The sequence below is a fragment of the Onychostruthus taczanowskii genome, unplaced genomic scaffold (assembly GCF_017590055.1).
Source record: "Onychostruthus taczanowskii isolate IOZ18803 unplaced genomic scaffold, ASM1759005v1 scaffold206, whole genome shotgun sequence".
Taxonomy (NCBI): Eukaryota; Metazoa; Chordata; class Aves; order Passeriformes; family Passeridae; genus Onychostruthus; species Onychostruthus taczanowskii.
The window spans coordinates 33,262-59,208 of record NW_024499307.1 but is presented as its reverse complement, the minus strand read 5'-3'; the positions used below and the strand labels follow the sequence as shown (position 1 = coordinate 59,208).

At 59.7% G+C, this 25,947-nt stretch overlaps 1 protein-coding gene across 1 annotated transcript; it reads right to left on the bottom strand.

Annotated features, from left to right (window-relative positions):
• Nucleotides 1-1,996: 1,996 nt before the first annotated feature.
• COL2A1 (collagen type II alpha 1 chain) lies at nt 1,997-20,799 on the bottom strand. The gene is made up of 53 exons (XM_041403887.1): nt 20,770-20,799; nt 18,936-19,116; nt 18,158-18,174; nt 17,795-17,827; nt 17,645-17,677; nt 17,460-17,513; nt 16,776-16,853; nt 16,444-16,488; nt 16,318-16,371; nt 16,175-16,228; nt 16,017-16,070; nt 15,878-15,931; nt 15,732-15,785; nt 15,420-15,464; nt 15,267-15,320; nt 15,103-15,147; nt 14,931-14,984; nt 14,752-14,850; nt 14,580-14,624; nt 14,083-14,181; nt 13,509-13,562; nt 12,208-12,315; nt 11,932-11,985; nt 11,738-11,836; nt 11,112-11,165; nt 10,758-10,856; nt 10,622-10,675; nt 10,419-10,472; nt 10,160-10,213; nt 10,000-10,053; nt 9,865-9,909; nt 9,502-9,600; nt 9,315-9,422; nt 9,173-9,226; nt 8,943-8,977; nt 8,759-8,777; nt 8,488-8,541; nt 8,351-8,404; nt 8,174-8,281; nt 7,957-8,055; nt 7,392-7,553; nt 7,205-7,312; nt 6,667-6,774; nt 6,429-6,482; nt 6,212-6,319; nt 5,844-5,897; nt 5,623-5,730; nt 5,348-5,401; nt 5,122-5,229; nt 4,563-4,851; nt 4,189-4,376; nt 3,351-3,593; nt 1,997-2,592 (listed from the first exon to the last, which is right to left on the bottom strand). The coding sequence occupies exons 1-53, from the start codon at nt 20,797-20,799 to the stop codon at nt 2,446-2,448; spliced, it is 4,272 nt and encodes a 1,423-aa protein (XP_041259821.1). The 3' UTR covers nt 1,997-2,445.
• Between the last annotated feature and the right edge of the window lie 5,148 nt (nt 20,800-25,947).

Sequence of the window (25,947 nt, the reverse complement as noted above, 5' to 3'; positions counted from 1 at the left end):
TTTCAGCCCTCCTTTCCCGTGGGATTCGGGAGCCAGACACAGCTACATGTGAGGGGATTCTTCCTCAGTGGAAAAATTACTGGATTTTTGGGTGGCAGTGGCACAAAATCGACACTTTGCTCCCGTTTCCAGCAGGAGATTCCTGCCCCTGCAGCGTGTGTAGGGCTGAATTCTTCATTAAACCTGATTTGGATCTTTCTATGTGCTGTCCTTTATTTTTTTTTTTTAAGAAAAGCTCTGGTTTTGTCCTAAATCCGTTGCTCCTGTGGTGTTTTTTGTCAAAAAAAATCCCTGTTTTGCTGATGGATTTCCACAGAATCCCAGAATGGGTTGGGGAGGATGCTAAAACTCAGCCCCAGGGATGGGGAATCCTCTGGGAATTCCATCCCAGGGCTCCCTACCCTTACAGGGAGGAATTCCTTCCCAAAATCCCACCCAAACCTCCAGATCCCAGTGGGAAGCCACTCCCCATGTCCTTCCCTCTGTCCTTTATCCCAAATCTGTCCCCAGCTCTCCTGAAAGGTCACCCTGGAGCCTTTCCTCCTCCAGGCTGAAAAATCCCATTTTCCCCAGCCCTTCCCAGGAATTTTTGGGGGAAAATGAGGGGGAAAAAACTCAGCCAGGTGCCCATTCCCAGCTGGGACCAGTGCCCAGAATCCCAATCCCAACCTCCTTCTCTGGTGACCAATTCCCACTGAGATTTCATATTTTTTTTTTTTTTAAGGAAAAGGAAGAAATCTCAAACTTTGATTTTTCTCAGTTTTCTTCCCCTCCTGGCTGGGTTTAATCCTGATTTTCCAGGGGTCTCCCCACATTCCTTTCCCCCTCTTTACCCCCAGCCCCATCCCACTTTTCGAAGGATCCTGGAGGGTGTTTTGGGGGGGCTGCCCCCAGGAGGGACCCCCGAATTTGCTGCTTGGCTGCACCAGGAGGGGAAAGATTTGACCCCAAACTCTTGGTGCAGAGCCCCCATCATTAGAGAGCGTCTCAAAAGGCACTTTTGGGTGGAAAATCCTCTTTAATCCCCCAATCCTCCTTAATGAATTTCCCCTGCCAATGTTTTGGTGCTTGGCCACAACTGGCAGCTGCTGTACCTGAAGCTGGGAGGGTTTAAAACTCAAATTCTGCCCCAAAATGGCTTTTTTTTAAAGCTGTTTTAAAAAATCTTTTCCAGTTATAATTTCTCCAAGCAAAGTTTTGCCATCCACAGAGGCAAAAAGAGGAGTTTTGACCCAAAAGGATTGGGGTGAAACTCAGGAATTCCTCACCCAGGAGCTGCCTGGGGCCTCTTGCAGGAGAGATCTGAGCAGGTTTGGGGCTCTTCGGGGTCACTGGGCTGATTTTTGTCAAGATCATTAAAAAAATCCCATTTCTGAGCTTTTTGCCTGTAATGAACAGCCTGGTGAGGAGAGGAATTTCCATGTGGGATATTTTGTGGCACAGCAAGAGGGGAGTCTCGTACTTCCAGTGCTGCAAAACAGCCCCAAAAAGAGGGTTTTTTGTGGGTAAAAAACAGGATAAAATTCATGGGGAGGAGGGGACAGCCACCCCTGGCCCAGGTGACACAAGGATTGTCCCAATCCTCATTATGGGACAAGAATTCCACAATCAAACCTCTGCTTTTCCAAGTGTTTCTACTTCAAAATTTTTCACTTTCAAATTTTTCCCTTTTTAAATTTTTTTTTTTGGCTTTTGGGGGGGATTTTCCCCCTAATCTTTCCCCTTAGTTTGAAGTATCCCAACCCAAAAAATGTGCAGGTTTAACCCAAAATGAGGATTTCAATGGGATTTTTTCCCAACCTGAAGAACTTCATAGTGGTTGAAATGGGGAGGAAATATTTGAATTACTGCAAACACACCCAAAGAAGAGACTCAACTCAACTTTTTACTTTCGACCAAAAGTTTTTTTTTTTTTAGATTTTTTTTCATTTTATACCAACAGATGTTAAAAAATACAGACTTGTTTTACAAGAATAGCACCATTTTTTGATTTTTTTTGTGTGTTTTTAAACTCATATTATACATGAACACTCCTGCTGGGGGGAAAGGGGAAAATTTGGGGTGAGGAGGGGATTTTTGATACCTGGATTGGTGAGATCCCAATTTTTTCAGGGAAAAAGGGATCACTGACATTCCCACCTCCACGTGACCTCAAAAACAGGTCTTCCAGGAAGAGAATAAATAAATATTAACGGGTTTTTCCTTTGATTCTGGTGTTGGGATGAGGTGGTTGCTCCCTGATTCGGGGTGAGCCCTTTCAGTGCAGAACTTCTCAGCTCCTTTTTGGGATGGATCCCGTTTTTTGTGGTTTTTTTTTTTTTCTCTTTTTTAAAGGAATCGGGCTGGGCTTTTTAAAAAAAAACAAAACAAAACAAAAACCAAACCAACAAACAAAAACCACGACAACCAAAAACAAACAACCACACCAAAAAAATCCTTTTTTTTTTACAAGAAGCAGACGGGGCCGAGGTCGACCCCAAACTCCTGCTCGGGTCCCCCAATGTCCATAGGTGCAATGTCCACGATGGGCAGGCGCGAGGTCTTCTGCGAGCGGTACTCGATGACAGTCCTGCCCCACTTCCCGGTGTGTTTCTGAGGGAAAAACGGGCAAAAATGGGGTTATTTCATCTGTTACGTCCCCGCCAAACCCTTCAAATCCCAGTTTGAATCCAAATTTGTCATCAGGCACAGAGGGGCCCCACTTCTTGGTGTGTTTCTAGGGAAAAAACGGGTAAAAATGGGGTTATTTAATCCTCCAGAACTTTCCAGCTCTCAGTTTGGGCCCAAATTTATCATTAGCATTGGGAAAATGGGGTTGTTTAATCCTTCAGAACCTTCCCAATCTCAGTTTGAGCCCAAATTTATCATTAGCATTGGGAAAATGGGGTTATTTAATCATCTAGAACCTTCCCAATCTCAGCTTGGGCCCAAATTTATCATTAGCATTGGGAAAATGGGGTTATTTAATCCTTCAGAACCTTCCCAATCTCAGGTTGGGCCCAAATTTATCATTAGCGTTGGGAAAATGGGGTTATTTAATCTTCTAGAACCTTCCCAATCTCAGTTTGAGCCCCATTTCATTGTTAAACCCAGAAAGGCCACATTTCCCAGAGTGTTCCTGAGGGAAATGGGGTTTGGAGTCCCCATCCCTGGAGCACCACGGCCAGCTGGAGGCGTTACCCAAATCCTGGCCGCGGTGACAAGCTGCTGTCACCTCACGGGCTGGTGGCTCTTGGTGACGAGACGCTGTCACCTCACAGGTCGCTGAGCTCCCAGCTTCCTCCCAACCTGGTGAAGCCCAGGATTTACGGATCCTGCCCCGATTTCCGCCCTCCCTGCCCGGCACGCACCGTGCAGCCGTCCTCCAGCACGCTGTAGGTGAACCTGCTGTTGCCCTCGGCGCGGATCTCCACGTCGTTGGAGCCCTGGATGAGCAGAGCCTTCCTCAGGCTGCCCGACTCCTCGTCCAGGTAGGCCACGCTGTTGCGGCAGTGGTAGGTGACATTCTGGGAGCCCTCGGTGGACAGCAGCCTCAGGAAGGTCATCTGGATGTTGGCCGTGTTGGGCGCCAGCTCCTCAGCGCCGTAGCTGAACTGCAGGGAAGGAGGGAGGCTTTCAGACGGATTTTTTGGGGGATTTTGGGCTTTTTTTGCGGGGATTTCAGGAGAATTTCCAGGGTCTGCTTTCCCAGAGGGGTGTAGCTGTCATGGCCTGATGCCAAGATTTTCATGAAAGTCTCTAAATCAACTGGTTCTGGTACAAAACCCATCAATTTCACCTCAAGGAAGGACATCGCTCCAAGTTTTCCATGAAATTCCTAAATCCACCAATATCTGATCCAAACCTCATCAATTTCACCCTAAAGAAGGACACTGCTCCAGGATTTCCATGAAGTCCTCTGGATCAACCAGTTCTGATCCAAACACTACCTCTTTCACCCCGAGGAGGGACATCAAACTTTCAGTAAAATCCCCTAAATTAACCATTTCTGATCCAACAGCCACCAATTCCCCCCGCCCAGGATGGACATCAGCTCCAGGATCTCCATATAATCCTCAAATCACCCAATATCTGATAGAACCACCAAAAACTTCACCCCCAGGAAGGACATCAGCCCCAGCTTTCCTGTGGAACTCCACGCCCACCCCTCCTCCCCGTTCGTTCTCCGTGCCCATCCCGGACACCCACGTGGAAGCCGCCGTTGATGGTCTCGGCGAACCAGACGTGCTTCTTCTCCTTGGCCTTGCTGCTCCACCAGTTCTTCCTGGGGATGCTGCCGGGGCTGGGGTACACGCACGTCTCCCCCGTGGCCATGTTGCAGAAGACCTTGATGGCATCCAGGGTGCAGCCCTGGTTGGGGGCGATCCAGTAATCGCCTGTGGATGGAGGGCACAGGGTGAGTGACCGGTGGTGGGGTCAGCGAGGGGGCAGTCCTTGGTGTCCAGGCGTGGAGGGGACACGGGGATGGAGGCAGGGATGGATGCAGGGCTGGACACAGGGACGGACAGGGACGGACACAGGGACGGACACAGATGGACACAGGGCCGGAGCCTCTCTCTCACCGCTCTTCCAGTCGGGGTGGCAGAGTTTGATGTCTCGGCAGGTCCTGGCTGGGTTCTTGCGGGAGCCCTCGGGGCTGCGGATGCTCTCGATCTGGTTGTTGAGGGCCTTGAGGGTGGCGTCCACCTCGGCGTCGTGCGGCCGCAGCCCCGGCGCCGCCTCGTCTGCCCGCATGTAGCGCCCGGGGTCGGGGCCCTTCTCGGGCTGCCCCAGCCCCGCGAACGCCGACATGTCGATGCCGGTGCCGGGGGGCCCGGGGGGGCCGGGTGGGCCGGGGTTGCCGGGGGGGCCCTGCAGGAAGGAGGAGAGGTTATGGGGTGACCGGCCGGGGCTTGGATCCCACTGCCTGCTGAATCCCTCTGTGCCCCACAGCATCCCTCCCTCACAGCATCCCTCCCCTGCTCGATCCCCTCTCCCCGGCTGGATCCCCTCTCCCCGGCTGGATCCCCTCTCCCCTCCTGGATCCCTCCCGGATCCCCTCTCCCCTCCTGGATCCCTCCCGGATCCCCTCTCCCCTCCTGGATCCCTCCCGGATCCCCTCTCCCCGCTGTCCCCGCTCACCGCCGGGCCGGGCTCGCCACTCCTCCCGCGGGGTCCAGGGGGGCCGATGGGCCCGGGCATTCCATTGGAGCCGTCCTTGCCTGAAGGGCCCACGGGGCCAGGGGGACCCTGAAAAACCCCAAAAAGGGCTCAGGGCACAGCAGGGATGTGGCTGCCACCCCCAGGCGTGGCACCTGTCCAGGGACGCCTCCTTTTCCCCTTTTTTCCCCAAAATTCCAGGACTTACCCTGGGCCCGGAGGGACCCGCGGGCCCGGCAGCACCCTGGTCTCCAGAAGGACCCTGGGAAGGATGGGAGGATGGAGGATTTGGAATCCCTCGGGAGATTTGGGGTGTGGGATTTGGGATGTAGGATGTGGGATTTGGGATGTAGGATGTGGGGTTTGAGGTGTGGGGTGTGGGATATGGGATTTGGGGTGTGGGATTTGAGGTTTGGGGTGTAGGGTTTGGGGTGTGGGATTTGGGACCTATGGGGGGCCCTGGTCCCCAATCCCAGCACTTACGGGGGGCCCGGGCAGCCCCTGGAGCCCGGTGAAGCCCCGGTGCCCCTTCAGGCCGCGCTCTCCAGCCTCGCCCGCCTCGCCTTTGTCACCGCGCGGCCCCTGGGGACCCTGCAAGGGGGACACCACGCGTCAGGAGTGGGCTGACCCCAAACCAGGGTGCCAGACTGCGATCCCACACTGGGATCCCCGGAATTCCACAATTCCGGGTGGGACTCACTCACCGGCATTCCCCGGGCGCCGGCGGGGCCGGAGGGACCCATGGGACCCTGAGCACCCTGCGGGAGAAAGGAGGGGAGTCAGAAACAGCAGGAATGGGATTTGGAATTTGAGGTGTGGGATTGAGTGTTCCCAGCTGCCCAGCGCACTGCAGATATTCCCAGTTTTATCTCCTGGGGTCCTCAGCTCATTCCCAGTTCCAGCTCCTGCAGCTCCCAGGCAGATCCCAAACCAGGCTCCCAGGAATCCTCAGGAAGTCACTTGGAGCTGCTCCTCGTGCTGTTCCCAGATGATCCCAGACAGCTCCATGCCCCGGATTTGGGGTGATTCCCAGTAATTCCTGTCTCCCCCCATCCCGGCATGTCCCACTCACCGTCTCTCCCCTGTCTCCCTGTTTTCCAGTGGGTCCCACGGGGCCCGGAGCGCCGGGAGCGCCGGGAGCACCGGGAGCACCCACGGGGCCGGTCTCGCCACGATCACCCTGGGAACAGGGAATGGGGTCAGGAATTCCGGCTCTGGATGGGGGCGAGCACAGGCATTACGGGAATTCCTGGGAATTCTGGTGCTTGAGAAATCCGGGGTGAGCTCACCTTCACTCCTGCTGCCCCATCCCTGCCCGGGGGTCCATCAGAGCCGGGACTTCCCTGGGAAAAGAGAAGGAATTCAGCTTTTGCCTTTGGGATGGGGGGAAAACTCCATTTTCCAGGCAAAATCCTGGAAAATGTGCGAAAACGTGCCGGGATTTTCCGGGATCAACCTTAAGGCTGTGTCTGGCAGGATCAGCCAGGGATCCACCCTGGATATTCCAGACATTCCTAAATTTCCTACCTCCCTGCCAGGCTCTCCAGCTGGCCCCGTCAGCCCGGGGGGTCCCACGGGCCCGGGGGGTCCCCGGTCGCCGGCAGATCCAGGTGCTCCCTGTTTTCCAGGCTCTCCCTAAAAAAAACGGGAAACCCCCAGCCATGAGTAAGTCTGGGTGGATCGAGGGCAGGAAAGCAGCAGGGAATCAGGAGAGAGGGAGGGAATTCAAACCCTCTTCGGCCACAAAGTTTCCCCAGAGCTGGGGGGGCACAAAGTCCCGGTGGGAAAAAGGCAAAAATTTGTATGGAAAATGTGTCAAACTGGTCTGGTGCATGGCCGTGTCAGTGGGGAAAAGCCTTGGGAGATTTTGGGACATTTTTTTGGCATGGAAAGAGCTGCGATCCCAAAAGCACCAGGATGGGGATGAGCAGCTTCCACCACTCCCACCCTCCCGAAATCCTCCCGCGCCACAAAATTGCCTCTGATGAGCTCCCGTTTCTTCCCAGACTTTGGGACTTTTTTGGGTTTGGGGGTTTTTTTTGGTGTTTCTTAGGGTTTTGCTCACCGAGGGTCCGGGCAGCCCTGGGAAGCCGCGCTCGCCGCGCTGCCCCGGCAGCCCCACGATGCCGCGCTGTCCTGCCAGCCCCTGGGGACCGGGGGGACCGTCCGGACCCTGCGGGGACACAAAGGGGGTCAGCGCCACTCGGGGGCTGGCGAGGGGTCCGGGCGTGGTGTCCCCAAATCCCAAATACCGCTGGGCCGTCCTCGCCGGGCTCGCCCTTCTCTCCGGGGGGGCCGGCGGGGCCCTGCAGCCCCGGGTCCCCCGCTCGGCCCGGGGGTCCCGCGTCGCCCCGGGCGCCCTTGGGGCCGTCCTTGCCCGCGGAGCCGGGGGGTCCGGGTGGGCCAGGGTTACCCTGCAGGAGAGAGAGGTCGGGGTTAGAGGGAGCTCAGGAAGGGTTTCCATATTCCTGATCCATCCCTGAGCCGTGCCTGATCCCATTCCCGATCCGTTCCTGATCCCAGTCCTGGCTGCTCATGGACTGGGGAGCACTGGGAATGTCCCGTGGAAGGGGTGGGTGGTGGCACCCGCAGGTGGCTTAGGTTTGGGGACATCATGGGGAGCTGCCCGACCCCCGAAGCTGGGGGTCAGCCATCCTGGCTGATCTGAATGGCCAGAATGATCCCAGAGCTTCCTGAGAGATGGTGGCTGTCCCAAAATCAGCTGTTCCCACATGATCCCGGTTTTTCCCCAGTGATCCCAACTGTCCTGAGCGATCCCAGATCTTCCCAAGCGATCCTGGCTGCTCTCAGTGACACCAGTTCCCCCAGTGATCCCAGCCCCATCCCCTCCCCCCCACTCACCGGGGGTCCCTGGGCACCCCGGGCTCCTTTGGGACCGGTGACACCTGTGGGACCCTGGGAAGAGGCAGAAAACCGATCAGGGCAGTCAGGACCTGGAGATTCCTGGAATTCCCAGGATGAGGGACCCCCGAAAGGGCTCAGCCCCAATTTTGGGGGTCTCGGCTGGACCCACCTGTGGTCCAGGAGCCCCGGAAGGACCCTGAGGCCCGGGGGCTCCGGCGTCACCCTTCTGGCCGGGCTCCCCCTGCTCGCCCTTGGCTCCGGGCTGGCCATCGGCGCCCTGGGAAAGAGCCACCGTCAGTGGTCAGCGGCACTGGGGACACTGGGAGGGACTGGGGACAGAACTCACCGGGGGTCCGGCGAATCCGGCAGGGCCGGGGGCTCCGGGCTCTCCGCGCTCTCCCTGTGGGGGAAACGGGGTGAAAATCAAGGGAATGGGGCAAATGCGGCACTGCCAGCACCAGAGGGGGGACAGGAGGCACTTACGGGGGCACCGCGGGCACCGGCGGCTCCGGACGGGCCGGGGGGGCCGGACTCGCCCTGGAAAGGAAGGGAGAGTTGTGGGGGATGGATGGGTCTGTCCGGGTGGGGCAGCGCGGGGCCGCCCCGGGGGTCCCGTGGGGTCTGCCCCGGGATGGGGTGGGATCTGTCCCCAGGGACCAGGTGGAATCTGTCCCCAGGGCCTGGGTGGGATCCACCTCAGGATCGGGTGGGATCTGTCCCCGTGGGAGCACTGGCGAGGTCACCCCGGTCTCACCTTCTCGCCGTTGGGGTCCCAGTTCCCCCCAGTGACCCCAGTGACCCCAGTGATCCCAGTTTGCCCCCAGCGATCCCAGTTGCCCCCAACTCACATTGGGGCCGGGGGGTCCAACACGTCCGGCGGCTCCGGGGAATCCGGTGGCTCCCTGGGGACAGAGTCGAGAGGGGGTCAGACCCGGACAGCGGGGCCAGGGGGGCCGATGGGACCCGTCAGACCCTGTGGGGACAGAGGGGACAGTGAGGCCACCGGGGGCATCCCTGGATAGCCACCAGGAGTGTCCCAGGCTGGCCACCAAGGGCATCCCTGGCTGGCCACCAGGAGTGTCCCAGGCTGGCCACCAAGGGCATCCCTGGCTGGCCACCAGCAGTGTCCTTGACTGGCCCCCTCCTGCCCTGTCCCCATCCCACTCACTCGAGCTCCGTCCTTTCCGGGCGCTCCCTCGGGTCCCTTCTCTCCAACGTCTCCCTGCAGGGTGGGACAGGGCCAGCATGAGCCCAGCTGAGCCCTGGTGGCACTGGTGGCACCCCGTGACCCCCATGTCACCGTCACTCACCCTGTCCCCCTTGGGACCGGCGATGCCAGCGGCTCCTCTCTCCCCGGGCATCCCCTGCAGCCCCGGGGGTCCCTGGGCGCCGTTAGGGCCGGCGGGGCCGGTGGCACCCTAAAGCAGCAAAGGGACATCATGGATTGGGGTGTCACCCCCCGCGGTGGCACCGGCGCTGTCCCCGCGTGTCACCCACCTTGGGTCCGTCGGTGCCGGGGGTGCCGGGGAGGCCGCGGGGGCCCTGCAGGCCCTGGGCGCCGGGAGAGCCGCGCTCGCCGGGGAAGCCGCGCTCGCCCTGTGGACAGCGGGGACAGCTCAGCCGGGACACGGGGACACCCAAAAGGGTGGCACCGGCAGGGTGGGCAGGGCACCGTCCCACGCTGCCCTCGAAGGACTGGGATGGGGACGGAACCAGCACAGATCTGGGGGCCCTGGGACCCCCAAAGTCCCCATGGGATGAACACGTCCCCGAGCTGTGAGGACAGGTGACACTGGGACCCTTCAAAGCCCCCCACAGGGGACACTCTGTGGCCCCCCCCAGGTGGCAGGTGACACTTACCCTGGGACCCACAAGCCCGGGGGCTCCGGCTTCTCCAGGAACGCCCTGTGGGAAGGGGACAAACGGGTTTGGGGTCACACCTGAGGGATTTGGGGGATCCCAATCCCATCTGGGGGGGACTGGGGGGGGTCTCACCTGATCTCCGGGCTTGCCGCTCTCACCGGGGGGACCTGGTGGCCCTGGCAGTCCCTGGGGGGGGGCAGGAGCCATGTGAGAACAGTGACAGCGAGACCCTGGGGGTTGGGGTGGCATCACCCCAAACCCCCAACCCCCAACCCCAAAGCCGTGTGCTCACCTGGAAGCCGGAGGGGCCGGGGGCTCCTTGCTCTCCCCTCTCCCCTGCCGGGCCCTGTGGGATGGACGCTGCTCAAGGACCCCAAAAACCTCTGGGATTTCACACTTTCCCCACCCCAAGATTTTGGGGATCCCACAAACCCCAGCACCACAGGGGCTGGGGATTTGTGGGTTTTGGGATCCTCCAGCAGATCCAGAGGGGCTTTAGCCCAAATTTGGGGTTTTTAGCTCCAGTCCTGAGCTCGTCCCGTTGCACTCACAGCAGGTCCTGGGGGTCCGGCGGCTCCGGTCTCTCCGTCCTTGCCAGGAAGTCCCTGAGGAAATGGAAAACCCTATTGAGCCCCAAATCCCATAAATCCTATTTCCCCCCTTTCCTGAGCCTCAGTTTCCCCTTTTGGGGGCTTTCAGGGTGGAGTGGCACCAAAAGGTGAATTTTTGGGGTTTGTGTGACAGAAAAGCTCACCCTCAGCCCCGGTGCTCCAGGAAGTCCTTTTTCACCAGCTTTTCCAGGCTCACCCTAAAAAAGGATGGAGGATTTGGGGTTCCAGCCCCAGGGAGAATTCCCAGGTATTTTTAGAGGAAAAAGGGCCCTTACTCACATTGGCACCTTTGGGACCAGGGAACCCCATCACGCCAGGCTGGCCCCGAGCCCCCTGGGGGCCGGGGGGTCCGGGACGTCCGTCCTCGCCAGGGGCACCCTGTGGGGGCAGCGGGGTCAGTGGGGACAGGAGCCCACCCCAAATCCAAACTCCAAACCAGTCTGACCCCAAACCACCCCCAAGCTCAAACCCCAAACCCCAAACCACCCTCAACCCCAAACCACCCCAAACCCAAACCCAAAACCACCCCCGACCCCAAACCACCCCCAACCTCCAACTCCAAACCCCAAAACACCCCAACCCCAAACCCCAAACCAACCCCAAACCCCAGGCCCCTAATGGGGTGTCACTCACTGTGGGGCCGACTTTGCCTTGGGGCCCAGCGTCCCCGGGGCGACCTGTGAGACCCTGTGGGGACAAAAAGGGTTTGTGGTGTGGGGGGCACGACCCCATGGCCGTGGGGTGACCCCAAAGGGCACCACAAAGAGCAAAGAACAACATATGCACCTTGGGAATCCCAAAGAGCATCTGAATTAGCAGAGAGCATCTTAATTAACCTCAAAGCTTCTCAATTAGCACCAAAGAGAGCCAAGAGACCAGAAAAGGTCTTAATGCCAAAGGGCATCTTGGCTAACCCCAAAAGTACCTTAGTGACCCCAAAAGCTCCTTAAACAACCCCAAAAGCACCTTGAGCAATCCTAAGAGCACCTTATCAACCCAGAAGCACCTTTTCAACCCCCAAAATCTCTGTAAACCACCCTCAAAATCTCCTCATTGACCCCAAAAGCACCTTGACCACCCCCAAAACCACCTTTACCAATCTTAAAATCACGTTAGTGACCCCAAAACCACCTAACCACCCTCAAAACCAGCTGACTGACTCCAAGAGTGCTTTAACAAACCCCAACACCCCCCATGCCTCCCCCAGAGCCCAGAGGTGCCCCCCTGTCCGCGTTTTTGGGGCCGCTGCTGTCCCTCACCCTGGCTCCAGGCAGGCCGGGCTCTCCGGGGCGTCCGGGGTCGCCGGTGGCTCCTTTGGGGCCGGCCAGGCCGGCGGGGCCGCGCTCGCCCGGGGCCCCCTGCAGGGGATTTGAGGTCAGTTTGAGGGATTTGGGGTCAGTTTGGGGGATTTGGGGTCACCCCCAGGACACCCCCGGTGTCCCCAGAGTCCCACCTTGGGGCCGGCCAGCCCGTCCTGCCCGGGGAATCCGCGGTTGCCGGGAGCTCCCTGTGGAGGAAGATGAGGATTTGTGGGGTCAGGGGAGGGGTTTAGGGTCGAGGGAAGGATTTTTGGGATTGGGGTCGGTTCTTTGGGGTCAGGGTCAGTTTTTTGGGGCCAGGGTCGGTTTTTTGGGGTCAGGGTCGGTTTTTTGGGGTCAGGGTCGTTTATTGTGTTCGGGGTCAGTTGTTTGGGATCAGGGCGGTGTTTGGGGTCCAGGCCAGCACAGACCCTCTCTCCAGGTGGCCCCAAAGGTCCGGCAGCTCCGGGTTCTCCGCGGGCTCCTCTCTTCCCTTCCTCCCCGGCCGGTCCGGGGGCACCCTGGGGTCCTGCGGGGCCCTGAGGGCGAGGAGGAAAAGGGGTCACAAGGAGCCTTCATCCCCTCCCCGACCCCCCCGGGGACAAACCCGTAACTGCGAGTCCCGCTCTGTCCCCTCTGTCCCCTCTGTCCCCGCTGGCGCCGGGCTCGGCGGGGCCCCATTGATGGTGGTTAATGAGGCGAGGGGGGAATGTCCCCAAGGGGGGGACATGGAACACTGCGGCCATTGTCCCACTGTCCCCCGGCCACTGTCCCCCTGTGCGGGGGGGACGCTGCCCCAAGGGGCCTCGTTAGGGGAACGGCTCGTTAGGGCCCGGGAGGTGCCCGAGGGGAGAGGGGGCCCGGGGATGGACACGGGGGTGAGATGGACACTGGGGTGGACACTGGGGTGGGGTGGACACTGGGGTGGACACTGGGATGGACACTGGGTGGGATGGACACTGGGACGGACACTGGGATGGACACTGGGACGGACACTGGGATGGACACTGGGACGGACACTGGGATGGACACTGGGACGGACACTGGGATGGACACTGGGACGGACACTGGGATGGACACTGGGACGGACACTGGGATGGACACTGGGACGGACACTGGGATGGACACTGGGACGGACACTGGGATGGACACTGGGACGGACACTGGGATGGACACTGGGACGGACACTGGGATGGACACTGGGACGGACACTGGGATGGACACTGGGACGGACACTGGGATGGACACTGGGACGGACACTGGGATGGACACTGGGACGGACACTGGGATGGACACTGGGACGGACACTGGGATGGACACTGGGACGGACACTGGGATGGACACTGGGACGGACACTGGGATGGACACTGGGACGGACACTGGGATGGACACTGGGACGGACACTGGGGTGGACACTGGGACGGACACTAGGGATACTGGGGTGGGGTGGACACTGGGGTGGACACTGGGATGGACACTGGGTGGGATGGACACTGGGACGGACACTGGGATGGACACTGGGGTGGACACTGGGTGGGATGGACACTGGGACGGACACTGGGATGGACACTGGGTGGGATGGACACTGGGCTGGGGTGGACACTGGGGTGGACACTGGGTGGGATGGACACTGGGCTGAGCAACGAGGGGCCGGGGCTGGGCACTCCAGGGACAGTGAGGGCCAGGGCTGGACCCCCGGCCAGGGGCTCTGGTGCCCCCCAGCCCCACTCACCGTCTCTCCCTTGGGTCCCTGCTCGCCTTTGAATCCCGCGATGCCGGGCTCGCCCTGAGGAGGGGGGACAGTGTCACAGCGTCCCCACAGCTGTCCCCACCCCAACCCTGGCCTGGTCTCCAGGTCCTTGTCCCCATCCCATCCCATCCCATCCCATCCCATCCCACCCACAGTGTTCCCTTAGGGGTCAGGGCCGAGTGACCCGGGAGTGACCCAGGAGTGACCCAGGGGTGACCCCCAAAGGGGGAAGGTGTGAAGGGGGCACAGTGTCACAGCGTCCCCACAGCTATGATTTTTGCAACCCTGGCCTGGTCTCCAGGTCCTTGTCCCCATCCCATCCCATCCCATCCCATCCCATCCCACCCACAGTGTTCCCTTAGGGGTCAGGGCCGAGTGACCCGGGAGTGACCCAGGGGTGACCCCCAAAGGGGGAAGGTGTGAAGGGGGCGTGGCCTGAGTATGAAGGGGCGTGGCCAGCCGCTGGTGGGTGGGCGTGGCCAACGGGTGTGGTCAGTGTCCGGGGCGCGGTCACTGGGCGTGGCGGGTGCCCGGGGGGACATCGGGGGTCTCTCACCGTCTGTCCCTTGGGGCCCAGCGGGCCGGTGGCTCCCTGGGGTCCGGGTGGGCCGCGGGGGCCGGGGAATCCTGGAGCGCCGGCGATGCCTGGAGCGCCCTGCGGACACCGGCGATGTCAGGGACCCCGCAGCGGCCCTCAGTGTCCCCAGCATCACCAGTGTCCCCCAATACCCCCCAGCATCACCAGTGTCCCCACTGTCCCCCCTCTGCCGGCAGTTCCTGTCCCCCAGCAGCTCAAATCTCACTGTCCCTGCAGCCCCAGTGTCCCCAAGACCCCCCAGCATCCCCCCAGTGTCCCCACACCTCTCTCTGTCCCCAGTGTCCCCCATCCCTGAGTGCCCCACGACCCCCAGCGGACCCAAATGCCCCAAAATCCCAGCGCAGCCCTCGGCACCTGCTCCTCACCCCGGGCCAGTCCCTGTCCCCACAGCCAGGGGCTCACTGGGACAAGCCATCCCTGTCCCTGTCCCCGTCCCTGTCCCCGTCCCCACTCACCGCCGATCCCTTCGCTCCGGGGATGCCGTCGGTCCCTGGGTTCCCCTACAAGCAGACCTCGCTGAGCTCCGTGCCTCAGTTTCCCCGGATCCGGCCCTGTCCCCGCCGCTCCCAGCTCAGGGGACAACGCGGGGGGACAAAGCCACCAGGGCGAGGGGACACGGGGACTTACGGGGGCGCCGGCGGGGCCGGGCGAGCCGGGGGTCCCGGATTCCCCGCGGGGTCCCTGGGCACCCTCGGGTCCTCGCGCTCCGGTGGGACCCGCTTCACCCTGGGGGGGAGGTGGCCAAGAGAGTCAGGGGTGACATCGGGACCCTCCTGTCCCCACCGGGACCATCCCTGTCCCCTCACCTTGGAGCCGGGGGCGCCGGGGAAGCCGGGGGCTCCTGCGGGCCCGACGGGACCCTGGGGGCGAGAGGAGCGTGAGGGCCCCCCCGGACTCTGGGGGGCCTTGAGGGACCCCGCTGTCCCCTCGGGGGGGTGACATGAGGGCGGGGGACGCGCCAACCCCCGCTGGACTTACGGGGGGTCCGGCCGGACCCGGGAGGCCATCGTTGCCACGAGCGCCCTGTGGGGAGACGGTGCCGGGGGTGACGGGGGGTCCCCAGGGCGGGGGACAGGCTCCCCCCTGCCACCCCCAGGTGCCACCGGCGCCGCAGGTGACATCGCAGGTGACACCGCACTCACCGCAGCGCCCGAGGGGCCGGGGCGTCCTCGCTCTCCGGGCAGCCCGCGGGGACCCTGTGGGGACAGACGGTGACAGGTGAGGCCCGGCGGGTGCTGGCCCTCGCCGAGCCCACCCGGCCGTGCCTCAGTTTCCCTCTCGCAGCGCGCACTCACCATGGGGCCGGGGGAGCCGTTCTCGCCCGGGGAGCCGGACTCGCCCTGCGGGGAGGGACACAGGTGAGCGCGGGGCGGGGACATCCCCTGCTGTCACAGGGACGGCCACCAGAGCCAGGGGACAGCCAGCCCAGCACGGGGACAGCCACTGCACCCCGGGAGCTGTCCCCAGCCCCTGGGACTGCCACCCCTTCTCATTGTCCCCAACCCCTGGGACCGCCACCCCTTCTCACTGTCCCCAACCCCAGGGACTGCCACCCCCTCTCCCCCCTCTCACTGTCCCCAACCCCTGGGACTGCCACCCCCTCTCACCTTGGCTCCAGGTGCTCCCGCCTCTCCCTTGGCGCCGTCCAGGCCGGGGTAGCCCTGGGGACAGCGACACGGCGGGGGTGTGACAATGACAGAGCCGCTCCGGGGGACACGGGGGACGCGGGGACAAGGAGGGGACACGCACTCACCCGGTGGCCTTTGACTCCAGGCAGGCCGGGGGTCCCGGGGAAGCCACGAGCGCCCTGCGGGCAGTGGAGAAGGGACAGTTGGGGACAGGGAGGGGACAGGGAGGGGACAGCCGTGGCTTTGTGGCGGTGCCGCGCTCACCTGGGGGCCGGGGGGGCCGCGCTCGCCGGATTTCCCGGGTTTGCCGGTCTCGCCCTGCAGGGAAAATGGGATTTTTGAGGGGATGGGGACACAAAAATGTCACTTTTTGTCTCTTCTCAGCCCGGCTGCGGCGGCTGAATGTCACCAGTGTCACTCACATCGTCGCCGGGTTTGCCAGGAGGTCCCGGAGGTCCCCGGGGACCCATCGGACCCTGAAGAGGACAAAGAGGCGGCGGTGAGCGGCGCTGGGGGCTGGCAGTGCCCGGCTTTGGGGGGTTTGGGGACATTTGGGGACACTCACAGCAGCGCCTGGCTCGCCGGGCTCACCGGGGTTGCCTTGGAATCCTTGGGGACCCTGCGGGGACAAGGGACATCAGCGGGGGTGGCACCGGCCGGCCCGAAATTTGGGGAGGGGGGCGATACTTACGGGGGAGCCGGAGGGGCCGGGGGGGCCGCGGGGTCCCATGGGGCCCTGGGGGAACACAGCGATGTCACTTGGGGGGGGGGGGCCACCGGCGGGGGAAATCCCCGAAGTCGTGGGGGGGGGGGGGGACACCGGCTGGGGACATCCCCGAAGCCACCAAAGACCACCCAAGACTGGGGGTCCTGCAGTGGGGTCAGGCTGCACGGGGGTGGGGTTTGGGGGATGGGGAGGGGGGTTAGGCAGATTTGGGGTGAATTGAGGGGATCCGGAGAGGGGTTTCATGGAAATCTGGGGGGAAGTGAGGGGGTTTTTGGGGGTTTTTGGGGTGACACTACCATGGGTCCCTGCATGACGCCCATCTGAGCCCCTCCAGCCTTCTCGTCGAAGCCCCCAGCCATCTGAGCCGCGAAGTTCTGCCATGGAAAGGGGGCTCAGCACCCCGGAGACCCCCAAAAAACCCGGTTCCCAGAAAACCCCCCCAATTCCCATCAAAATCCCTGCTGCTGCACTCAAAACCCACCCAAATTCCCTCAACTCCCCCAAATCCCCTCAAAACTTCCCTCAGTCTCCTCAACCCCCCCAATCTCCTCCCCCCCCCCCAAATCCCCTCCAAATCCCCCTCAATTCCCCCTCTGAATGCTCCAAAAATTAATTTTATATATTTTCAGAATGACTTTGAGTACCACAATGAAACAATCATCTATCCAGTAAGAAACTGACTCCTAATAGGAGAGTGGGCCTTTTATAACTTGAGATTGAGTCAAATGTCCTGGAGAATGTTCACCAAATGCCTAAATTCAATGTTAATTGTCATATGCACAAAAAAAAAAAAAAAAAAAAAAAAAAAAAAAGAAAAAAAAAAGGGATTTTTGGGGTGTTCTCAGTTGGTTTCTGGGTTTTTTTGGGTTTGTCAAAGAGGATTTCAGGTTTTCACAGAGGATTTTGGGAGGCCCGCCGTGGATTTTGGGTACCGGGGGGGTTCCCAGAGGGATTTTAGGGGTCCTGGGGGTCCCTCTCACCTTCTCGCCCTTCTCGCCGCGGTCCCCTCGCTGTCCCTGCTCACCTGCGGGGCCCTGCGGGGGGAGGAACAGCATGGGGGAGGGGGGGTCAGGAGTCCCCTCCCCCCCTCACGCCCCTCCCCCGCTCTCCCAAACCCCCCTCCCCCAAAAATTCCAAAGATTTCCCGGCCCGGAGCTGCTCCCACCTGCGGGCCCGGGGGTCCTCGGGGTCCTACGACCTGTGGGGACACAAAAGGGGGGGACATTAGGGCTGAGGGGGTCCCAGTCCCTTTTTGGGGTCTGCCAAGCCCTCCCCTCCCACCTCAGCCCCTTTTTGGGGTCTCCCCCCCACTCACATCTTTGATGTCACCGGGTTCACCTTTCTGTCCCTGCAAGAGAAGCAAAGGGTGAGACCCCAAAACTGCCCCAAAATTCCCCTCTCTGCCCCCCAAGGACCCAAAACTGCCCCAAAATTCCCCTCTCTGCCCCCCAAGGACAAAAAACTGCCCCAAAATTTCCCTCTCTGCCCCCCAAGGACACAAAACTGCCCCAAAATTCCTCTCTCTGAGCCCCAGGGATGAGCACAAAACCACCCCAAAAGCCCCTCAAGGCAAAGCAAAGGATGAACTCAGAGACCCCAAAACTGCCCCAAAATTCCCACCAAAGGACGCCCAAAACCACCCCAGAATTCAGAACAATTGCCCCCCAAATTCACTCACCTTGGGGCCAGGCTTCCCTGCAAGAAACCCCAAAAAAAACCCAAAACCAAACCAAAACAAAAACAAAAACAAAACAAAACAAAACAAAACAAAAAAAAAAAAAAAAAAAGGAAAAAAAAAGAAAAAAGAGATAAGTTAATTGGGGGGAGACACGAATTTGGGGTGGGGGCAACACGAGGTGGCTCCGTCCTGGTCGGGCTGTTGGGCCAAACTGGGGGGCACTGGGGGCTCCCCCAAAGCGGGGCCTGCAGCGAGGGGGTCGAGGGGGCTTTTCCTGGGGGTTTGGAAGCTTTTTGGGGGTGCTCAACCCTTTAATCCCCCCCAGCTGGGGCAGGGAAGGGTTAAAAAAAGGCAACTTTGGGGGTTTTGGAGGTTTGGGGGAAGCGGGTTTAGGGATTTCCTTCATTTTGGGGTGAAATGCCACAACTGGGAACCCTGACTGGGGCTTTCTGGGGGGTTTCCATTCATTTTGGGGTGCACTCCCACAATTTCGGGGGATTTTCATCAAAGCCCTTCTGCCGAGGGTGCAAAATCCCCTCCCACCACACTTTTCCCCATTTTTTCTGTCTAAAACCCCCCAAAACCTCCAAATTTTAAACCAGGGCTAAAAACCTCGATGATTTTTCCCCCTGGGGCGGATTTTTCCCCCGGTTGTTTTTTTTTTTTTTTTTTTTTTGGGGTGAAGTTGCCTTTTCCCCGCGCTGCCGCATGGATGGCGCCATCCATGGCCGGGTAATTTATTTATTAACTCGCTAATGAAGGGAAATAAATAAATTACAACCGCTGGGCTGCTCGCTGGGGCAAATGGGGCAGCACTCTCCGAAGGGGATCTCGGGGCTGGGGCAGTCCCGCAGCTCCTCGCACATGATCTCGTCGCACAGCACCGTCCCCGTGTCGCACACGCAGATCCGGCACGGCTCCGGCTTCCACACGTCCTTGTCGCTGTAGCGGTGCCCGTCCTGCAGGCAGCTGCCAGCCTCGGCTGCGGGGACAGCGCGGGGACAGCGTGGGGACAGCGCGGGGACAGCGCGGGGACACTCGTGGGGGAGGTGGTGGCACTGCCAGGCTCGCTGTGAGCACGGGGGGAGGAGGAGGAGAGGGAGGCCAAAGGGGCCCCGCAGCCCCCGGTGAGGGGGGACAGCGCGGGGACAGCGCGGGGACAGCCAGGAGGGAGGTGGCGGCACTGCCAGCCCCATCCTGCAGGCAGCTGCCAGCCTCGGCTGCGCGGACAGCGTGGGGACAGCGCGGGGACACGCGGAGCAGGGGGTGGCACTGCCAGCCTCGTCCAGCACGAGGAGGAGGAGGAGGAGGAAGGGGAGGCCGGAGGGGTCCGGCACCCCGCAGTGAGGGGGGAGCGATGGTACAGCCAGCGGCGGGGGGGTGGTGGCACTGCCAGCCCCCCTCTGAGCCCCCGAAGGGGACTGGGCTCTGTAGCGACCCCCCCGCCCCTCCCCCGGCCCCCCCGAGTGTCCCCGCAGCTCCGGTGGCGCCAGTGTCCCCACGGGCTCGGGGACAAGAGGCGTCGGTGTCCCCGGAGGGACCCGGGTGCTCCTGGACGGTCCCGGGGGTCCCCCAGGGTCCCCAGGAGGTGCCTCGGGGTCCCCAGGCCGCACACCGGGGTTCCCAGGTGTCCCTAGGGTCCCTGGAATGTCCCCAGTGACCCCAGGGATGTCCCCGGGACACAGCCCAGGGCTGGCCCCAGCCGGACCCTGTGACCCCAGCCGGACCTGCCTGTACCCAGCCTGCCCCTGCTCCAGCTCGCCGCCGACACCCCCGGCTGTCCCTCTGCCTCCTCACTGTCACCTGCTGTCCCCACGTCCCACCTGTGCCCCCTCCGGCCATCCCAACCTGTCCCCTTCCTGTCCCGGGCTGTCCCTGAACTCCGTCCACGCCACACACCTGGATCCCAAACTGTCCCCCAGTGTCCCCACCGTGTCCCCCACACGCCTTGTGCCATCCTCCAGTGTCCCACGCTGTCGCTCCCTGCCCCACCTTGTCCCCACACTGTCCCCCGGGTGTCCCCCACGCTGTCCCTTCCTGTCCCAGTCCATTTCCCGCTGTCCCCCGGTGTCCCCAACTCCCCTGGTGCTCTCCCTTCCTGTCCCCCACTGCCCCTCCGCGCCACCAAGGTTGTTCCACATTTCCCTGACACTTTCCCCGCTGTCCCCCGGTGTCCCCCGGTGTCCTCCTCTCCTCGCGTTGCTGTCCCCAGGACTGCCTCGAAACTTTCCCCCTTTGTCTCGTGTCCCCACGCAGTGTCCCCACGCAGTCCTCCGGTGTCCCCACACTCCGCTCTGCCCCTCCCCGTCACACTGAAACTGTCCCCGTCCGTCTCACGCTGTCCCCCGATGTCCCCGTGCTGTCCCCAGCCTCCGAGCCGTTCCCCCCACCACTCTGAAACTTTCTCTGTCCATCCCAAAACGTCCCCTAGTGTTCCCCGATGTCCCCTGCTGTCCCCCATCCTCTTTGCTCTCCACGTCCCCTCTGTCCCCATTGTTCCCTCTGTCATCTCGCTGTCCCCGCGCTGTCCCCCCTCCCCTTCTCCAACTTTCCCTCAACGTGTCCCCCTCACCCCCCCCCCGGCGATGCCCCAAAACTTTCCCATCCCTCACCCCTCTGTATTCCCGCTCTGTCCCCTCCATGTCCCCTCTGTATCCCCGCTCTGTCCCCTCCGTGTCCCCTGTCTGTCCCCTCTCCGTCCCCATCCCCGCACTCACGGAGGTCTCGGTCCTGCGCGGCGGCGGCGGCGGCGAGGCAGAGGAGGAGGAGGAGCAGGAGCCCGGGCCGGGGGGCGGCTCCGGGGGCCGCTCCGGTGCCTGCGGGCTCCGAGCGGGGCGAGCGGCGGCCGCCGGGGGCCGGGCGGTGTCCGGGCATGGCGAGGCGGCTGCGGCCGATCCGCGCCCGGGGCCGGCAGTGCCCGCTCGGCCCCGCGGCCCCGTTTAAGTCCCGGCCCCGCCGCCCCCCGGAGCTGTAACCCGAGCCGGGCCGGCCCCGCCGGGCCCCCCGGACCTTCCCCCGGTGGCTCCGGACCCTCCCCCGGCCCCCGAGCAGGGCCGGCCCTCCCGAGCCCTCCTCGGGCCCCCCGGGCCCTCCCCCGGCCACCCCCGGGGCCAGAGCGGGCGGAGGGACCGGGGCTCAGGGGGATGCGGGGATTGGGGTGCGGGCTTTGAGGGATGCGGGTTTGGGGTGCGGGCTTTGGGGGATGCGGGGATTGGGGGTGCAGGGTTTGGGGGATGCGGGGGGTAAGGCGGTGCAGCCCATCCCATCCATCCCATCCCATCCCATCCCATCCCATCCCATCCCAAATTTTCCTCCATCCCTATCCCATTCCCGGGTCCTGGGAAAATCGGGATCCCCCCGACCCCGCCCCGGGATGGGACCCCCCCTCACCCCAGCTCCGTCCTCCCCCGCCTCCCTCGCGGTGTCCCCGAATCCCCGCCCCCCTCCGGGGCCCCCTCAGGCCCAGCGCGACCCCTCCCCCTGTCGCTGTCCCCATTCCCGGCGGAATTCCCGGCAGCAATTGTGGGATCAGCGCGGGGGACACGGGGAAACCCCCCCGACCCCAAACCCAGCGCAGCTCCCCCAGATTCCCCATAAAACTCCCCCAAAGTTTGGGAGCCAGGGTGGGATTTAGGGGGGATTTGAGGGGATTCTGGGGAGGATTTGAGGGGTTTTAAGGGGAATTTAAGGGGGGTTTGAGGGAGTTTTGGGGGACGTTGGAGGGATTTTGGGGCGGAATTTTGAGGGGCTTGGGAGGAGTTTTGTGGGGCTTTGGGGGCGATTTGGGGGTTTGGTGTTCCCAGCCCCAGCAGGTGGAAGCGCGCTCGGCGTGGCCGGGAGCGGGGCCAGGCCTTGGCTGCGGCCGCCGCTTTCCGACGGAACAGAAAATTTGGGAATGAATCAAAGGGCCGGGGGGGCGCTGCCCGACCCCTCCCCAGTTTCGGGGGCGGCTGCGCCGCTGTCCCCAAGGTGACAGGGCCGGGACAAGGGACGGGGAGGGCTCAAATCCCCCCGTACCCCCCCCCCCTCCCCCCAAAAACTCCCCCAAAAGCGGGGTGGGGACAGCCCCGCCGTGGGGTGGGGACATCGCGTCCCGCTGCCCTCGGAGCGAGGACGCGCGGGTGGCACGGGTGGCACTGGTGGCACTGATGGCACCGGTGGCACTGGTGGCACCGGTGGCACCGCTGACACTGGTGACAGAGCTGACAGGCGCTGGTGGCACTGGTGGCGGGGACAGAGGTAAGGCCGGGCCCCCCCGGTTTTGTCCCTTGGCCCCGGTCCCTGATGGCCTCTCCCGAGCCTGGGGACAGCAGGGGACAGCAGGGGACACCGGGATGGGGGGGCAGAGCAGGGGGCGTGGTTTGGGATGGAACCGGCCCGGGGGGTGGCACCGCCCATTGTCCCCACGGGCTCTTGGTTGTCCCCACCCCGGTGCCACCACCCGCCAGCGTCCCGATGGATTTGGGACTGAATTTTCCCCACCCCAAATCCCCCCAGTTTAGGCTCAAAATTGCTCTGGGAGCGGAGGGGGAATTCAGTTGTTACTATTTCCCCCTCATTTTTATCCCATTTCCCCCCATTTTTACCCCTAATTTCCCCCATTTTTATTCCAATTTTGACCTATTTTTGTCTCATTTTGGGTCAAATTTTCCTCCATTTCTGCCCCATTTTAGCCCCATTTTACTCCATTTTGGTCCCATTTTAACTCAAAATTTTCCGCATTTTCACCTCATATAAACCTCATTTCTGCCCCATTTTTACCCCATTTTGCCATATTTTAATCCCATTTTCCCCCATTTCCCCTCATTTCTGCTCCTTTCCCACCCCATTTTCACCCCAATTTCCCCCCATTTCTGCCTCATTTCCCCCCATTTTCACCCCATTTCTGGCCAATTTCTGCTCAATTTCTGCCCCATTTCCCCCGAAATTTCCTCCCACTTTCCCCCCCATTTCCCCCATGATTTTTCCCACTTTCCCAAACCACTCAATCCCATGAAAGCCCCAAACCCAGAGAGGGAATTCCTCCACGGGGTGGGTGAGCCAGGAATTTATTTTTCCCTTCTAAAAAGGCTTTTTTTCAGCACAAAAACTCCCCAGTTCCATTTTTTTCCCTCTGGCACCTTGCAATAACCTCAGATCTGGCCCCAGATATTTCCTAAGATCCTTTTGGGAGCAGAAAAATTATCTTTGTGCCCCCTAAAACCCCCAGTTTTTACTTTTTCCTCCTAATTTTGCAGCCATTTCCCTCCATATTTTTAATTATCCCATAACATTTCCTATTAAAAATTAATATTTAATAATATAAAAATGATATCATGTTTTGAGCCTCTAACTGATTTTTTTAGGGGATACAAAACCCCCCAAAACTCCAATTTTGCAGCGGATTCATGCGAAAAAAAAGCAATTTTGGAGACCCCAAGCCTCGCAGAAAACCCGATTTTGGTGCAAATTTACCCCCTAAAAAATTAATTGTAGGGACACAAAATTTGCTTTTAAACCTTAAAAAACCCAAAAATCCCAAATTCCTTTTTTCCATTTAGGGTCTTCCCTTCCCCTCCTTTTCCCGGTGGGAAAATCCCCAAAATTTCCTTTTTCATCCCATTTTTGGGGGTTTTGTCACACAGAGCCCCTTTGTCCCTTTTCCCCCTGGAAAGGTGGGAAGGGGCCCGAAATGGGGGAAAAATCCGGGAATTTTTGTGGGATGAGGTCAAAGCCTTCCCCCCCTCACGCGGCCTCTTCCTCCTCCTCCTCCTTTCCCTCCTCCCCCTTTTTTGGGATGAAAAGGCGATTTTTTGGGAAAGGTACAAAGGGATCCTTTCAGGGAGTTGGGGGGGGGGTTGCTCAGGGCCCCACCGGGGATTTTTTTGGGGGCTATTTTGATTTATTTTGGTTTATTTTTATTTATTTTTTATTTTTAATGTTTTTTTTCCCCCAGTTTTTTGGTATTTTTCAGATTTTTTTGGTGTTATTTTCTGTAAATTTTTAGGGCATTTTTGTGTATTACTTTTATTTTTTCTGGGGGCTTTTTTATTTATTGAATATTTTTATATTGTTAGTTTTTATATTATTTTTCAAATATAGTTTGGAAATTTTTAATATTTTTGTGTATATTTGTATTTTTGGGGATATTTTTTGTGGGTTTTTTTTTGTATTTTTGGGGTTTTAAAATTTTTTAAATTTTTGGGTGCATTTTGAAATATTTTTGTGTATTTTTAGATATTGTTAAAATATTTTGGGGTTTTTTTGTGTGGTTTTTATTTTTAGGGTGCTTTGGGGTGAAATGCTAGGAATTTGGGGCAAAATGCTGGGAATTTGGGGTGAAATGTCAGGAATGGAATGAATGGTTTTGAAGGATACTTTGAGATTTTTTGGTGTCTCTTCAGGGATTTTTCCCATTCCCAAAGCTGATTTTTCCCCTGGAATTCCCAGATTTTTTGCCTCAGGGTCACTCTGCGTTACAGGGGAGTCACTTCACCCTTTAATTTTTTAGGATCTCCACCAAAACTTGGGAATTTTTGCCCCCTAAATACCTGAAATTCAGGATTTTCATGCAACTCCAAACCCTAAGTTTCCTTTTTTCCCCTGTCTGGAGCGAAGAAGAGGCAAAAAAAAAAATCCCGGGATTTTGGATCCTTTGATGGTGAATTCTCCCAACCCCCCATCCCAAAAAAACCCTATTTGGGGTGGCACCGAGCCAGGGCCCCAAAAGCCACGGGGACAAAGCTGCCCCTGTGTCCCAGAACCGGAAAAATCCCAAAAAATAAATAAATCCAGGGAAAAGAAAAATTTTTAAAAAACCACCAAAAACACCCAAAATCCCAAAAAAACCCCGACCCTAAAAGAGATTTTTGATGGGGGCTGGGCCGAGGGTCCCAAGGTTTGAAGGGAGATCGGGTTCAGGGATTTTTTGGGTTTTTTTGGGGGATTTTTTTTGCTTTTGGGCAAAACCAGAAAAAAAGCCCAGCGGGGCTGTGGGTTAATTAATTAATTAATGAGGCCTGTGGGGGATTAATGGGGTCGGGGTCATTAGGAGGAATTAGGATCAGGAGGCTCCTGGAGTGTGAGGACCCTGCCCCTGCTTGGGGTTCAAAATGGCCCAAAATTACCCCAAATCACCCAAAAATTGGGGGTTTGGGGGACCAGCCCTGACCTGGACGGTTTGGGGTGAAAAGTTACCCCAAATTACCCCAAAGTTGCCTCCAAAGTTACTCCAAAATGACCCCAAAATTGGAGTTTGGAGGGTTAAAATGCCCTGCTTGGGGTTTGGGGTTTAAAATTCCCCAAAATTACCCAAAAATGCCCCCAAAATTGGGGTTTGGGGGGATGGGGGGGTAGCTCAGACCTGGCAGAATCTGTGGTTAAAAATGACCTAAAATGACCCAAAATGCTCCTAAACTGGGGGCTTGGAGGGGCAGCTCTTTACTCTGGGGTCTCTCAGCTCAGAATTTGGGGTCCCAACCCTGAATTATGGGGAAACTTTCCCAGATTTTGGGGAATCTTTCCTGTATTTGGGGCATTTGTGTCTCGTTTTGAGACAGGCATCGCTGGTTTGGGGCATTTCCCTGGGGGTTTTGTGGCATTTTCCCGGGGTTTTGGGGCATTTCCCTGGGGTTTTGGGGCATTTTCCTGGGGGTTTTGGGGCATTGCCCTGGGGGTTTGGGGGCATTTCCCGGGGTTTTGGGGCATTTCCCTGGGGTTTTGGGGCATTTTCCTGGGGGTTTTGGGGCATTTCCCTGGGGGTTTGGGGGCATTTCCCGGGGTTTTGGGGCATTTTCCCGGGGTTTTGGGGC